The sequence below is a fragment of the Ovis canadensis genome, chromosome X (genome assembly GCF_042477335.2).
Source record: "Ovis canadensis isolate MfBH-ARS-UI-01 breed Bighorn chromosome X, ARS-UI_OviCan_v2, whole genome shotgun sequence".
In the NCBI taxonomy this organism is placed as follows: domain Eukaryota; kingdom Metazoa; phylum Chordata; class Mammalia; order Artiodactyla; family Bovidae; genus Ovis; species Ovis canadensis.
Window position 1 is genome coordinate 44,351,809 of NC_091727.1, and position 16,480 is coordinate 44,368,288.

General features: G+C 42.5%; 1 protein-coding gene across 2 annotated transcripts in view; it reads right to left on the reverse strand.

Moving 5' to 3' along the window:
• Positions 1–15,630, reverse strand: part of MAOB (monoamine oxidase B) — a 121,022-nt gene extending 105,392 nt beyond the window's left edge. Inside the window, exon 1 of one of the 2 annotated variants that reach the window (XR_011446122.1) lies at positions 15,222–15,594. Coding sequence is in view for 1 of the 2 variants with exons in the window: in XM_070289924.1 (XP_070146025.1) it covers positions 15,222–15,543 (322 nt within the window). In the remaining variant the exon portion in view is untranslated. Of the gene's footprint in view, positions 1–15,221 lie in introns of both variants that reach the window. The other variant, XM_070289924.1, reaches the window with a different exon arrangement.
• Between the last annotated feature and the right edge of the window lie 850 nt (positions 15,631–16,480).

Genomic DNA, 16,480 nt, shown 5'->3' on the forward strand with positions numbered 1-16,480 from the left:
CAAACCATTCAATATCACAGTAATCCAAGTCTATGCCCTCACCAGCAATGCTGAAGAGGCTGAAGATGAATGGTTGTATAAAGACCTACAAGATCTTCTAGAACTAATATCCAAAAAAGATGTTCTTTTCATTATAGGGGACTGGAATGCACAAGTAAGAAGTCAAGAAATACCCGGAGTAACAGGCAAATTTGGCCTTGGAGTACAAAATCAAATAAGTCAAAGCCTAACAGAGTTTTGCCAAGAGAATGCACTGGTTATAGCAAACACCCTCTTCCAACAACACAAAAGAAGACTCTACACATGTACATCACCAGATGGTCAATACTTAAATCAGACTGATTCTATTCTTTGCAGCCAAAGATGGAGAAGCTATATGTAGTCAGTAAAAACAAGACTGGGAGCTGACTATAGCTCAGATCATAAACTCCTTATTGCCAAATTCAGACTTAAATTGAAAGTCTGAATTGAAAGGGAAAACCACTAGGCCATTCAGGTACGACCTAAATCAAATCCCTTACTATGATACAGTGGAAATGACAGATAGATTCAAGGGATTAGATCTGATAGAGTGCCTGAAGAACTATGGACGGAGGTTAGTGACATTGTACAGGAGGCAGTGATCAAGACCATCCCCAAGAAAAAGAAATGCAAAAAGGCAAAATGGTTGTCTGAGGAGGCCTTACAAATAGCTGAGAAAAGAAGAGAAGCTAAAGGCAAAGGAGAAAAGGAAAGATATACCCATTTGAATGCAGAGTTCCAAAAGTTAGCGAGGAGAGATAAGAAAGCCTGCCTCAGTGATCAATGCAAAGAAATAGAGGAAAACAATAGAATCAGAAAGACTAGAGATCTCTTCAAGAAAATCAGAGATACCAAGAGAACATTTCATGCAAAGATGGGCACAATAAAGGACAGAAATGGTATGGACCTAACAGAAACAGAAGATATTAAGAAGAGGTGGCAAGAATACACAGAAGGACTATACAAAAAAGATCTTCGTGACCCAGATAACCACGATGGTGTGATCACTCACCTAGAGCCAGACATCCTGGAATGTGAAGTCAAGTGGGCCTTAGGAAGCATCACTACGAACAAAGCTAGTGGAGGTGATGGAATTCCAGTTGAGCTATTTCAAATCCTAAAAGATGATGCTCTGAAAGTGCTGTGCTCAATATGCCAGCAAATTTGGGAAACCCAGCAGTGACCACAGGCCTGGAAAATGTCAGTTTTCATTCCAATCCCAAAGAAAGACAATGCCAAAGAATGCTCAAACTACCGCACAATTGCACTCATCTCACACATTAGCAACATAATGCTCAAAATTCTCCAAGTCAGGCTTCAACAGTACGTGAACCGTGAACTTTTAGATGTTCAAGGTGGATTTAGAAAAGTCAGACGAACCAGAGATCAAACTGCCAACATCTGTTGGATCATTGAAAAAGCAAGAGAGTTTCAGAAAAAAACATCTACTTCTGCTTTACTGACTAACCCCAAACCTTTGACTGTGTGGATCACAACAAACTGGGAAATTCTTCAAGAGATGGGAATACCAGACCACCTTACCTGTCTCCTGCGAAATCTGTATGCAGGTCAAGAAGCAACAGTTAGAATTGGACATAGAACAACAGACTGGTTCCAAATCGGGAAAGGGGTACTTCAAGGCTGTGTATTGTCACCCTGCTTATTTAACTTATACGCAGACTACATCATGTGAAATGCTGGGCTGGATGAAGCACAAGCTGGTATCAAGATTTCTGGGAGAAATATCAATAACTTCAGATATGCAGATGACACCACTCATGGCAAAAAGCGAAGAAGAACTAAAGAGCCTCTTGATGAAAGTGAAAGAGGAGAGTGAAAAAGGCTCTCACTTAATGTTTTCCCAATCTAAGACTAGCAGCAGATGGATGGAGACAGATTGGCATGCTGCCAGCCAAGATTTTTTGATAGATTGTAAACAGAAGAAGCTGAATCACAGGATTAAAAAGTAGACCACAATTTCCTTTTACAGACATTTCCATAAGTCATGGGCTTCATCTTTTTCAATCAGAGAACAGAATCCTCCAATTGTCAATGTCATTATAATACTAATAGCCTAGCTCTACAACGTTTGATCTGCTGGGGCATGGGAAGGATGGACTTTCTCTTTCTCTCTCCTCTGTTTTGCCATGGAATGGGACAGTGTGTTGTCCCTACTGGACTTTACATAATGCTGCATTATATATAGCCCTTGCCTTTTTCTATGCTTCTCCAATCATCTTCAAGATTCCTGCATTTCTCAGTCCAGCAGAGGGACCTTCCAGACATCCCCAAACTTAGACTAAATAACTAGTTGTCTCCTCTGCCCAACTGTAAAATAGCAGATTAATTACTTTTTTTAAAGCATTTATTTTTCTGGCCTTTAAACCATTTGTTGAATCACACAGAGAATCCCATCTCTGGATATGCTGATTCAAAATGTTGCAGCTCATGTAAATGCTATTAATGGTCATTTCCAAGAAGTACAATCAAAAGGTTTTCTTTCAAAACACTATAGCACTCTCCCTTGCAATCATGATCTTCTATCTTTCTAGTTCACTTGTTCAAATCCATCTAATATGAATGCCCTTTAACCCAAGATCCTCAATCTATTAACCTTTCCACTCAAATCCTATCAACAGTTCCCTCACAGTGTCACTTTCTCTCTTGTTCATCTGGGATTCCATCATCCATTTCTGTAATCACTTTCAGTATCTCTGATTCCTTGTGAGAAATCCTACAGGGAGCTCCATAAAATGGTTGTAGATTAGGGGAAGAATAGAGGTAGATACCAATGTAGATTTAAATGTCAAGCACATAACACTCTATTTGGTGGAAGAATATTTGAACTGGCTAACTATCTTTCCAATAAATCCTATCACCAAGTCTTCCTTCGGGTCCTCTGAGGCCCAGAGATGAAACTGCCATATTCCTCTCTTCTGTATCACCTGAACCAGATGAATTTATCTTTCTCAGCACCCACCACCGCTCAGAGAATTCACCTGTATGTAGCTGAATGTGCCTCCCTCTGCTTGGTGTGCCCTTCAAAGAAGGAAACATGGATTACCCATCTGTATATTCCCATGTCTAGCCCCATGCTTGGTAAATAGGGCCCTCGATAAGGGTTTATTGAATGAATGGATGAATCAACGAATTAACAAATGACTTCTTTTTTCTCCCCTGCAGAAACAACAAAATAAAACACGTTTGATGAAATGAGGATAACTCATCTGAGTTTATGCATTTATGGGTGTTTATCATCACTACTTAACAAGGGCTATTTAATTTTAACAAGCATAGCATAAAAGGGCTATTCCAAAACAGCCAACTGTATCTTATAGGACTCCTAAACAAACCAAAATCTATCACAGGATTTGAATGCAAACTGGAAAGGAAATTAAAATGTAAAACATGAAACAGCTGTTTGATTAGCTTTTACAATAGACCTTGGACCCAGGCAATATTAATTTCTTATCTAGATGGGCAAAAATAATCATAAAAAATGGTTTGCCACAGGACTATTCTTTTTTCTTTTCTGTGCTGAAACACACAGAATGATTTAATTAATGATATCAAACTTCTAGAAGCACAGGATAACGGTATTCAAAAAATTTTTAAGCACTGTATAATATATAAATACCTAGTAAACAGTGGTAGGCATAAAGCATTCATTGCAAAAGTGGTTTGCCTGCATGTTATAGAGAGCAAGAAGAGCAAGAATTACATGCCACCACTGAAATTTTATGAAACTAAAGAACATTTACAAAACCTAGTACCTACAACTTCATTAAATTACAACTCTGAACTGGTGAAGATCCCTGGTTTTCTTTGTGTTGTGTCAAAGATGGAAAAATACTGGCTTCCTAGAGAAATAACTAAGAAGCCCATTATTAAAATTTTACCTTAAATTGACAAAACTTTCTTGGAGTAACAATTTTGTGATCATTACCAAATGCCTTAAAATGATTCCTAACACTTATGTCTAGGAATTTCCTAAAGAAGTAATCAGAATTATGCACTAAGGTTTAGATACAAGGATATTCACAATAACTTTGTTTAAAATAGAAATTTGAAAACAACACAAATGTTCAGCAATCGAACACTGGTAAATAAATACAATCTAATATAAAGTTATTAATATTGTATAGAAGAGAATTGAAGGCATGGTTAAACATTCATAATATGTTGTTATTTGTGTTAAAAGGACTACCAGTGAGTATGGTAAATCCAGTAGATGATTTGCAAACAGAAAATACAGGTGACAATTGTAACAGTGGCTTTTTTGGTAGGCATCAATTATAGACTATTTTTGTTTTCTTTCTGCTCCTTTCTGTAATTTACACATTTTCACAATAAGTATGTATTATTCCTCAACTCACAATATTAAAAGACATTCTTACCTCTCCAAAAAATAACTCCTTAAGCTGTAAATAACCAAGAAGGAATGTGATTGCATCTTTCATTTACATCAGTGGCCTGTCTTTCTAAAAATTTTCGAGGGAACTTTGGTCATTAATTTGATGACTAACTCTTTACCCAAAGTTATCTGAAAGGGGGCTGTGTTGGATAACAAAATTTTTCCAAAGTTGCTTTAATGTAAAAAACTGGAAAATAACCCAAAAAGTAAGATAGAATTAAACATGATTATAAAGACACAATTTTTTCCCAGAAACACGACTGGGATCACAGGAATAAAAAAAAAAAAAAACACAAAAGATGAGGTCAGGATTCCAAATTCACTATAAATGAATCATTGGAAATGTCTGCAAGATAAATTAAAAGGAGGGGGGGCTATTTAGGTTGGAAGGAGAGCAAATAAAACTAAATACCTAGATGGACACTTGCAGCATTGTGCAATTCTGACAAACGTGTTGTTTTTTTTTTAAGTTTATAACAAGTTTTTAAGACTGCTTGAGGTACAAGGTGCAAATGGATGCTTGTCAAAATGAATGAACATACAAGTCATTATATATATTAAAAGCAGTATGTACATGTCAATCCCAAACTCCATAACTATCCCTTTCTCCCAGCCTTCTCCCCCATGTGTGTTTAGTCACTCAGTCATGTCCAACTCTTTGTGGCCCCACAGACTGTATCCCACCAGGCTCCTCTGTCTATGGAATATCACTGGAGTGAGTTGCCATTACCTATTCCAGGGAATCTTCCCGACCTAGGGGTCAAACCTTTTTCTCTTGTGTCTCCTGCACTGGCAGGCGGATTCTTCACCACTAGCGCCACTAGTTTCCTTCTCTAAGTTTGGGAGTCTGCTTCTGCTTTATAAATATGTTCATTTGCATCATTTTTTTAGATTAAATGTTGATGCTGATGATGAGTCCAGAGTGAAAGTGACCCAGGTAAGAGATGACTAACATAAGATCAAGAATGTAAACTTCTGACTTAAAATGGAAATTAACCAGAATATGACATTTAAGGTGCCATTAAACAGAGACTCTGGTAACATAACTAACATTTGAAAGGTCAAACTTGGACCTCGCTTTCTGATTTTGCCCTCTCTCACAAAACAACAGGTTTCAATGAAAACTCTTACATTACAAAATAGGATGAACTATTCACTTTGTGTTTGAGATTGCCCAAGATGTGTGTTTGTCATTTAGTAAGCTGGGTCACAACCCTTAGGGAGAAAATCTCTTTGATCTTATTTTTTCAAAACAGGAAAATTTTAAATACAATCAAGTCCTTCTATTTCAACTATGAAACTTCAGGGGGGAAATACTAATTAATTTTTGTGATACCTCTTTTCTAGGTGTTTTCTCAGTAAAACAGAAGAACTTCTTCCCATTCTTGCCTCCCCTCACTTTCTCTTGCAATCTGCTTTGAGCTTCAGGATAACTCAATTCATTTTAATCAGCTAATCACCTCTCAACCTATTCCTGAATTACTACCCGTCTCTTGTTTTTTTTGGCTCTAGGGCTGCCCTCTTTCACAACTGCCCATCTTAGCTTTTTAGCAAAAACTGTCAATGCTTCCTTAGTTCCAACCACTGAAAAACGTGAACAAACTCACTTTGCTTTTCAACATTTCATTGCTTGATCCTGCCCTCCTCCTTCCAAATTTATTACCCATATCTCCATAGCTTACTATCTTAGACTTATTACACTTTTTACCTTCTTATAAATAGAAATATCACCTGTAAACTGGAGCCTATGGCCTTATGATTTATATTATTCCTCCCATCTTTAAAGCCTCTCTCTACCAACCCCAAACCTTGACTGTTCTTCAGGAACTGTTCCAATTTCACACCTCTAAGAAGAACTTCTCCAATTCCTAGGGTCTTCTATGATTTACTTGGGTCCCACAGTACAGAACTCAATTATTTATTACTTCTAGTCATTTATTGTTGCCTGTATGTGCTGGGCTTGTGTCTGCAATTGCATTTTAAGTTTTCTGAGAGTAAGAGCTTGTTCTTACAGAAAACTTTCTGTACCTCCCTTAAGTAAACTGACAGATGACGACTTGAGATCATGGCTTACACATCTTCATTTTCTGTAGTACTTTGTTTACTGAGTTAACCAAAGAGCCTGAACATGGATCTGTTTTGTAAACTTGAAAGTAAAAACAGTGCATTCAAAATGTTAGTCATTTTTATCTTCCACATAGCATCATTTGGTCAGGTTCTTGTTCCAACTGCCCTTTCTCCTAAAGCTGAGGGTTCATCCTCCAGAACAGGGACTTTATTCACTGGAAAACCAGGTGCTGTCACTAGTAGATAAAACTAAAGATGCTTCCATCTTCAGTTATCAATGACTCTATTAGAGCAAAAATTTTTTTTTCTGTACCACATGGCATGCAGGATTTCTGTTCCCCTACCAGGGATTGGAGCCATGCCCCTCTGAAGCAAAAGCACAGAGTCCTAACCACTGGACCACCAGGGAATTCCTTAGAACATGTTTTTAGCTCAGAAGAAATTTATGGGATTTGGATGGCCAAAGTCAGGAAAAAAATTATACCATTATCAAGGGAATTACTGATTTCTAGTCAGTGAAAGTCACTCAGTCTTGTCCAACTCTTTGTGACCCCATGGAATAGTCCATGGAATTCTCCAGGCCAGAATACTGGAGTGGGTAGCCATTCCCTTCTCCAGGTGGTGGCTAAGTGGCTTCAGTCGTGTCCGACTCTGTGCAACCCCATAGACAGCAGCCCACCAGGCTCCTCTGTCCCTGGGATTCTTCAGGCAAGAATACTGGAGTGGGTTGTCATTTCCTTCTCCCATGCATGAAAGTGAAAATTGAACGTGAAGTCGCTCAGTTGTGTCTGACTCTTTGAGACCCCATGGACTGTAGCCTACCAACCTCCTCCGTCCATGGGATTTTCCAGGCAAGAGTACTGGAGTGGGTTGCCATTGCCTTCTCCACTCCCTTCTCCAGGGGATCTTCTCAACCCAGGGATTGAACCCAGGTCTCCCACATTGCAGGCAGATTCTTTACCAGCTGAGCCACCAGGGAAGCCCCAAAATACTGGAGTGGGTAGCGTATCCCTTCTCCAGGGGATCTTCCTGACCCAGGAATCAAACCAGGGTCTCCTACATTGCAGGCAGAGCTACTGGAGACGTCCTTAAAAAGCTAAGCCCAAGAAGCTTGGGGCCCTTGCAAAATGATAATGCTGTATTTTCACATGAGGAAATTTCCAAAGTGTTCTATTATGAGGACAAAAACCCTCATCCTGAATATGGCCTCTCCATTTGGCTCGGTTCTGGGGACCTAGAAGTGTATTCAATCTTGTACATTTCCAAGATCCCCTCAGTTAAGCCCTGCCTGCTGACTTGTGAAAATAGCAGAGTTAACACTGATTGAGCATCCCAGGAACGTCACTCCATTTAATAAGTGAGTATCTGGAGGAAGTAGGTAACTAACCAAAGCCTAAGAAGACCCACAATCTTGATCAAGGGATTCTATCAATTTAATTCAATTTCTGGAGGCTAAGGTGAGCTGGGTTCTTTGCTAAACACCAGAGATAGGGAGATACATTGTACAAAGTCTTTGATTTTGAGCAGCCTATGATCAGGTGAACATTCATGGATGCTTAAACAAGTAATTTAAACATGGTAAGTGAGATCCAGTAACAGACACACACATGGAACACTGCTAAGACTATATGTATGAAGTGAAAGTGAAGTTGCTCAGTTGTGTCCGACTCTTTGTGACCCCATAGACTGAAGCCTACCAGGCTCCTCTGTCCATGGGATTTTCCAGGCAATAGTACTGGAGTGGATTGCCATTTCCTTCTCCAGGGGATCTTCCCAACCCAGGGCTCGAACCCGGGTCTCCCACATTGTAGACAGACGCTTTACCGTCTGAGCCACCAGGGAAGTCAAGACTATATGTATAATGGCCATCAAATCCAAAGATGAAAGAATAAATCAGCTGCTTTAATGATTTATACATTTTTGTCAATAAATATACAGATGGGCTCTGACTCAAATTTACCCTGTGAACTTGATGAGATAATTTAGTTTCTAACTTATTTCTCTAATATTTTGGGCTTCAGTGGCATTTTCATGTTCTAGTGACACAATAAAGTCAATAAAATGTTCCAGTATCAAGCATTTCACCAGATATCAGTAATGACAACAAATGTTGCTATCACCGAATTCTAATGTTTGTACATTTCTTTATTCTTGTCAAGATTCAAAGTCTATCTGCACATGGCCTTAACTGATATACACTGAATTAGAACTTCTGCATTTTAAATAACATTTAGAATTAGGTAATATTGAATTAAAACAGGTGACAAGGTCATAGTATAATGTCACCTGGGACACCTGGGACAAATGAAATGTATACAGTAGCATGTCACTCTGATTTGGAACTCACACTAATTTTAGTTTCATCTTTGGATTTGATGGCCATTGTATGTATAGTCTTAGCACCTGGGACAAACTAACTTTTAGAATGAGTTCCTCCTCCTGGAGGAGGTGGCTAGTGGCTTAGTGGCTATGCATGTACATGTGCCAACACACACACACACACACACACACGCACACACACACACTCATGGAATATTGTTTTATAACAGGGCTGTGTTTCACAGCCCTACTTTCTTGGCTTGTATATGATATACCAACACAGATGATGTAAGAAACGTAGCAGCTAAACTGAAAGAAAAATCTGAAATTCTAATTAATTTTTGTATATAGTTAAGAGGTAAATACGTCAGAGATTCTAAACACAGAACAGATTTCTACACTAAGAGTTTGAATTCATTTGGTGCCTGGCAGATGCTAATATTAAGATCACCTCACTGTTACTCAATTTAACATACAGACAGCACTCAAAATGCTGACTCTTCTATTATTATTAAATAATTAATATTATTCGAGATAAATAATAATCGCACTTATTTCTTATAATTAAGACGGGTGTCAGGTGGCTGAAATGAAGACCAGATCAGAAAGGGAATAGCAGCCAGGCTGGGGTAGTGATGAAATACATATCGAGGGCTTTGAAATTTTCTTCTGATAAGGAACACAATGGGTTTGGTGGCTCTGAAGCCCAGGATAAGCCTGAGTTCTCAGACTCCTCATTGGAGGGACTGAAGGGATGGGGGTGGGGCAGGAGGAGGTCGGAATGATGCCTGTATGGATCCTGTAGTCACAGCATCCATATAAATGCTTATAAATGCCTCACAGCAAGAAAAATGACTGGTCAGTAAAGAGGAAGACGTGATTACAGAGATGCCTGCTTCTGCTCCCACAGATTAAAAAACCCTAGAAGCTAAAAAAAGGATGTCTTTTCCAAAAAGACAAGTTGTCTTTTTAATACAAGCTGTCACCATAATGGCCTCTTGTGTACAGTCCTTTATGCGCATTCTTTCTATTCCTAGCAACAAGCTCTCGGCCAATAACGGCGCTGGGAATCTCATTTTAAAAGGCAGCTGAAGAACAGAGAGGTGAGGGAAATTTTAAGGTGACACAATAGCTAAGTATAGGAAACAGAATTCATAACGAGTCTGTTTGACGTCTGACCTATGCTCTTTTAACATTGCATACTGCCTCTTTATAGCCTGTCTTTGGGATATACACATTTCCAAGCACTTCCATCCAATTACCATTTCTTAGAACATTCAGGTGGGTTATAGGTGTCCAGGGAAGTTCTCCATCTTTCTTCATTAAAGGTGAGGCGGGGGCTTTGCCATTAACACACAGGCCTAATCTGCCTATCACATCCCTCAACTCATGATCCCCTGCGGGCCCTCTCTGATGCACCCTGCCTAGGCCAGTCCCTCCAGCCTGCAGCAGGCTTGCCCCCTGGCCCTTCTGGCTGGACAGATCACCTTCCAGGTGTTGATTACCACTTGGAAGGCTGACTTTGACTCTTCAAGGCTGTCAGCCCAGTGCCTGCCACCCTCAGATGGCCAGATCACTTCTCTCAAGCCTGGGGAAAAAAATCTCCTTTCTGTTTCAAGTTTCCCTTTTTTAGCTTTTATTTTGAGGCTTGAGCAAGAGCCATTCAGAATTGCAAAAGATAGTTTCCATGGTTCTACCAAACCAAACATTAAAATCGAGACTCGGAACAGAAGCCGTATGCTGTTGTCCAGCTCCATGTGGGAAATGCCATTACTCTGCCAAGTCCCCAGAGATGACCTGCTCCTTGGGTGAAAGAGATGTCAGCAGGTGCGCGTTTATATGCCACACACATTTCCCAAAACAAAAAGCTGTTCTATAGTCGCCTTGGAATTTTTCAAACACTAAAAAAAAAAAAAAAAGGTTATATATTAACCATCCATACCCCCAGTCCATCTCTACTTTAGCCAAAGGGAGTGATTAAAATTTGCTGACAGCTTCGAAAACTATCAGAGAACTACCAGAATGGCCCAAGTTTAATAATTAACAAAGTTAACTGCGTCAGTCACCAACTAATCCTAAAATTCTGATTTTACCATTTTTCCCTTACTCAATAAGATTTGGCAGGACATGCAAAAGGGTCAGGAGTAAGTGGATGTGAATTTCAGATGCAATCAACTGCTGTTTTGTGGGGATAATGTTAAAGTTTGTTCATTTAACACATTTATTGAGTGCTAACTAGGCCAGGCAGAGCTCTGGAGCTGGAGTTTGGGGGTTCTCCAGGAGACATAGAAACACTTCCCAGGGCTCCAGGGGCCTACAGTGTAGTGGAGGAGAAAATGATTGAACAAGAAATGACACTAAAATGTGAACAATTAAAAACTCAAGGAAAAGAACAAGACGGCAGAGGAGAGTTAAACAAAGGCATCTTAACCCATTTGGAGGGATTTGGGAAGGCTGCCCCCGGTAAATGACATATGAGCTAAGATTTGAGATTAACCAAGTGTTTTTCTGGAGAAGGCAATGGCAACCCACTCCAGTACTCTTGCCTGTAAAATCCCATGGATGGAGGAGCCTGGTAGGCTGCAGTCCATGGGGTTGCTCAGAGTTGAACACAACTGAGCGACTTCACTTTCACTTCACTTTCATGTATTGGAGAAGGAAATGGCAACCCACTCCAGTGTTCTTGCCCGGAGAAAGCCAGGGACGGGGGAGCCCGGTGGGCTGCTGTCTATGGGGTCGCACAGAGTTGGACACGACTGAAGCGACTTAGCAGCAGCAAGTGTTTTTCAGTTTCTCAGTTTCCTCATCTCTCTCATCAAACTATAGACTGAAATATCTTCCTCCCAGTGGAGGAGGTGAGCACCCCCTCAACCAGTTCTGTCTTAGGCATCCTTTCTTCTCTCTCAACTCTTGGTTTGGGTCATTTCACAGACTTCAGGGGCTTCAACTAAAACGTCTCTGTCACACAAATCTGTCAGCCCAACCTGTTCTTTGCACTCGCAGCTGCTAGACATCTCTCCCTGGGTGTTCTATCAGCACCTTCAATTCTAGGTGCTCCATCTTTCCCCAAACCTGCTCTTCTGCACATTCCTCTTTTTGTACATCGTATTCCTGTCACTTGACATATCACTTTGTGAATGAAAATTCATTAGTGGCTATTCATTGACCACGTGTGTGCTAAGTCACTCAGTCATGTCTAACTCTTTGTGACCCTATCCTCTGTCCATGGGATTCTCCAGGCAAGAATGCTGGAGTGGGCTGCCATGCTCTCCTCCAGAAGATCTTCCTGACCCAGGGATCGAATCTGCATCTCTTATGTCTCCTGCATTGGCAGGTGGGTTCTTTACCACTAGCGCCACCTGGGAAGCCCCCCAAATTAGCCACTCAGTCCTGTCTAACTTTTTGTGTCCAAATGCACTGTAGCCCGCCAGGCTCCTCTGTCCATGGGATTTCCTAAGTAAGAATACTAGAGTGGGAAGCCATTCCCTTCTCCAGGGAATCTTCCTTACCCAGGGATTGAACCTGGGTCTCCTGCATTGTAGGTGGATTCTGTGCCATCTGAGCCACCAGGGAGCTAAATCTTTGGGTGATGACATACAAGGCTACAACTCATCCCAACCCACCTTTGTAGCTTGGTCTCCCACCAGTCCCCCTCAGTTCTCCACACTGAAGTTCTTTTTTTTCTTTTTTTAAAGAATTTTTCCTGTGGACCATTTTTAAAGTCTTAATTGAATGTGTTGCAACATTGCTTCTGTTTTATGTTTTGGGTTTTTTTGCCTTGAGGCATGTAGGATCTTAGCTCCCCGATCAAGGATTGAACCTGCAACCCCCTGCATTGGAAGGACAAGTCTTAAACCATTGAAACACCAAGGAAGTCCCTGTGCTAAAGTTCTTATCTTTCCTAAGCATGAGAATATCTCACATATTTGTGATTTAAGCTATTCTTTAGCTTCAGATACTTTCTTCATCCAGTCTCCTGGTGAATTCATATCAATTCCTTAAGATCTACTTCACCATCCTTGTGAAATCTGCTTGGATATTCTCAGGCAGAGTTCAACATTCACCTAGAGGTCAACACTCACCTTTCCTATAACCTTCAGTAGGAGGTCCTATGAAAAGGTATATATCGTAGGTCATTAGTATCACTCGTTCACGACTCTGCCTCCCACATCAGCTTGTGAGTACCCCAGGGGCAATGGCTCTGACTAATTCATCTTTCCTTCCCTTTGGGATAGGATGCGGGACAGGAAGCAAATGTTCCTTGAATGAATGGATAATGAACTAATGAATGGACCTCTCTTGTGGCACCTACCACTTTCTACCTTGTATTGTCTTTGTCTGGATACCGCATCTCTTTTCCTAGACTGATAAATCTTCCGGGACAAGAAAAATGTGATCTAGTTTTGCATCATCAACCACAGCCTGCCCTAATGTGTACTGTTTGAATAAATGAGCAAAACTCTTGTAATCTCTTGTGTCATACATCCATCAGACGTTGCAAAGCCATTTTCACACACATTGCTTCATCTACCTTTTAGAATGATGTTGTAATCTAGCTATGACTAGTTGGTGTTATCCTCACAAAGCAGATAAAGCAATTGAGTAAGGCCTTGGAACCCTGCTTTCTCAGTTTTTAGAATAATGCTTATTCCATGTGACATTCTTGAGAAAAGGCAGATCTACTCACCAGCCCCTTGTTTGGAGAGTTTGGGAGTCAAAAGCAGAGATTCACCACTGCTGTAAAAAATAGCTAAACCCTTATCTATCTTTCCAGTATGAGTCTTACATGAATAATTTGAGTGAGAGTGAAGGTTTGAAGAATGAATCAGAAAAAAAACAAAATAAAGGGGGAAATGAAAAATTGGAACACGTTAGACATAGTTTGGGTAAGAAAAGGACTTTGAAGGTCTAGAAAGAGAGGTTTCCTCTTCTATAAGACGGGAGTGCTGTGCAAGGCAGCATGGACACACACCGAGTTCCTCTAGGAGAGATGATGTCTACAATACTGAATGAAAATGGAATCTATATAGCCAAAGCCCACCATAGCATGCTATTGTACTTAAAGCATCTGTAGCCTTGTGCACAGAGCCTTGTGCATGGGTGAGCCCAGGGAGCGGGTGGGGGACCCGGAAAACAGAAGGGATAGCCTGAGGTCTGACTCAAAGGTGAGGAAAGCTGGAATGGAGGCATGGCATCCAACATCCAGCACCTCGCTTTCTTCACCTGCCACAAGAGAATCTAAAGGCCTCTGACCTGCCCACCCCCCAGGGAGCAAGTTGGAAGCCGGCTCCTGATGTCTGGTTAGGGCACGTCTTAGTCAACACAGTGGTGGATTTTGGAGGTGTCCTCATTATTGCTCAAGTACCAGGAGGTCCTGGGGATCGGACCAAAGCATTCTCAGGGGTCTGTGAGACAGGCTGTTCTGGAAGCATCACTTAATATTCCACTGACCCCTCCCCATAGGATCTGCCTCACTCTCTTCAGAGGGTGGGTTCCCCAGCCGACCCCATCCATCTTCTGGCATCTGTTTCTCGAGGCCCAGTCCCACTTCCCTTCCTCGTGTCTATGAGAGTACTTTCTGTCCCCCATCCTTTCTAAGCCTTTTGGCCACCCTCCACTGAGTGTGGGGGTGGGGGGAGGAGAAGAAGGGGCAGAAGGAGAGGAGACATTCGACAAGAAGGCATTTGACAAGAAGGCCCTGCAGCCACAGGTAGACCCATGGCAATCGTGTAATCAGAAAGAATCCGGGTCAAAAGGGTCGATACCCCAGGGTCCAATCCCTTCTTTTTGAACCGGAAGCAGTTCAAGGTCGTTTTCCTGGTTCCAGAATAACAACACGTCGTGGTCCATGCCTGCTCCGGGTGAGGGTGTAGAGTGTCCAGGTCGGGCTGGAGCAAAAGGACTGACCTTTGCTTGAGGCAAGCGACTGACCTTTATGCCACCCCCTAGTGTCCCAGGGACGGGGGAGCCTGGTGGGCTGCCGTCTATGGGGTCGCACAGAGTCAAACACGACTGAAGTGACTTAGCAGCAGCAGTAAGAGTCTCTCCCCTGCCCGTTTTCCCACCACCACCACCCTCTCTCCCTGCCCCCCGGCGCTTTGAAAATTCCAGCAGTCTCAGGCTTGGCAGCTGTCCGGGGCAGAAGTTCAAAGTCTAGCCCCAGACCTTCAAAAGACATCATCCGGCTTCTGTCCGGGGAGGGGAGGGGGCCACCAAATCCTTCTCCCCCTGAGGGAGGATTCTGTGTGCGACGCTTGGGACCCTCTAGATCCCCTCCTGCGCACGGAGAGTCTAGGGGCTCCGGGGGACACCCCGCCGCACGGCCGCCCCGCGTGCCTCCCGGAGCGGCCACTTGTCGGAGCCCGGGGAGGGGGAAAGAGGGCGCGCAGCCGCCACTGACCTGAGATGCCGCCCCCCACCACGACCACGTCGCATTTGCTGCTCATGTTGCTCGCCCCTCTCCGGGCCACCCGGGTGCCAGCTGCTTCGGTGTCTGGATCTCGTCCCCCGCCCGCAGCGCTGCCCCCGCGCACTAGCGCCTCCGCGGAGCGCCTATATTGGTGGCCCAGGGCTTCGGGTCGCGGAGCCCCGCCCGCCCGCCAGCCTACGCGCCGGCGGGGCTGGAGCGCACCGCCCCCGTTCCCGCCCGGAGGTCTGCGGCTCAAATCTGGGGAGGGTGGACGCCAGGGCAGAAAGGTTACCCAGGGCCCCCAAGAGTCCATCCCCGGGGCCACCACTCCCTGTTGGCCTTATGCACTGCGCGGTATTTTCCCATCAGCTTCCCGGGTGCGCTGTTCAGCTCGGGGACTGGGAGGATGGCAGATTGGGATGTCCTCCTCCAGCACCTCAAATGACTCCCTGGAATGGAGCAGTAGAGAAGGGCAAACATAATGTGAAGGCTTTTCTGGTACCAGGCACCGTCCTCAGCATTTTACATGCATAATTCCAGTTAAACCTTACAACAAACCATTTTATGGATGAGGAAAGTGAGATAAAGTCGTTAAGGAGGGGCAAAGACAAGAGAAAGAGTCAGAAATAACAATTTCCTGAGGGCCAGGAAGATTCCAAGCCCTACCTTGATCTGCTACCCAGGATTGTCATTATCTTGGCATTGTACTTGAATGGGAATAGATGGGGAGAGAACGAAAACAGTGACGGACTTTATTTTCTTGGGCTCGAAAGTCACTGCAGATGGTGACTAAAGCCATGAGATTAAAAGATGCTTTCTCCTTGGAAGAAAAGCTATGATCAACCTACACAGCATATTAAAAAGCAGAGACATTACTTTGCCAACAACAGTCCATCTTGTCAAGGCTATGGTTGTTCTAGTAGTCATGTATGGATGTGACAGTTGGACCATATAGCTGAGTGCCGAAGAATTGATGCTTTTTCTTTTGTATAGCAGAGTTTTATTAAAGTATAAAAAGGGACAGAGAAAGCTTCTGACATAGACATCAGAAGGGGGACAGAGAGTGCCCCCTTCACTAGTGTTAGCAAGGGAGTTATATACTTTTAAATTAATTATTACAATAAATCAAAAGAATGTGTCAAAATTGTAAAGATCTTACTAGATCCACTCTCATAATTTACATTTTAAGATAACAGGATTAGCCAGAAGGTTCTCAGGAGGAGAAACTGTCCTCAAGCAGGATCCATTGT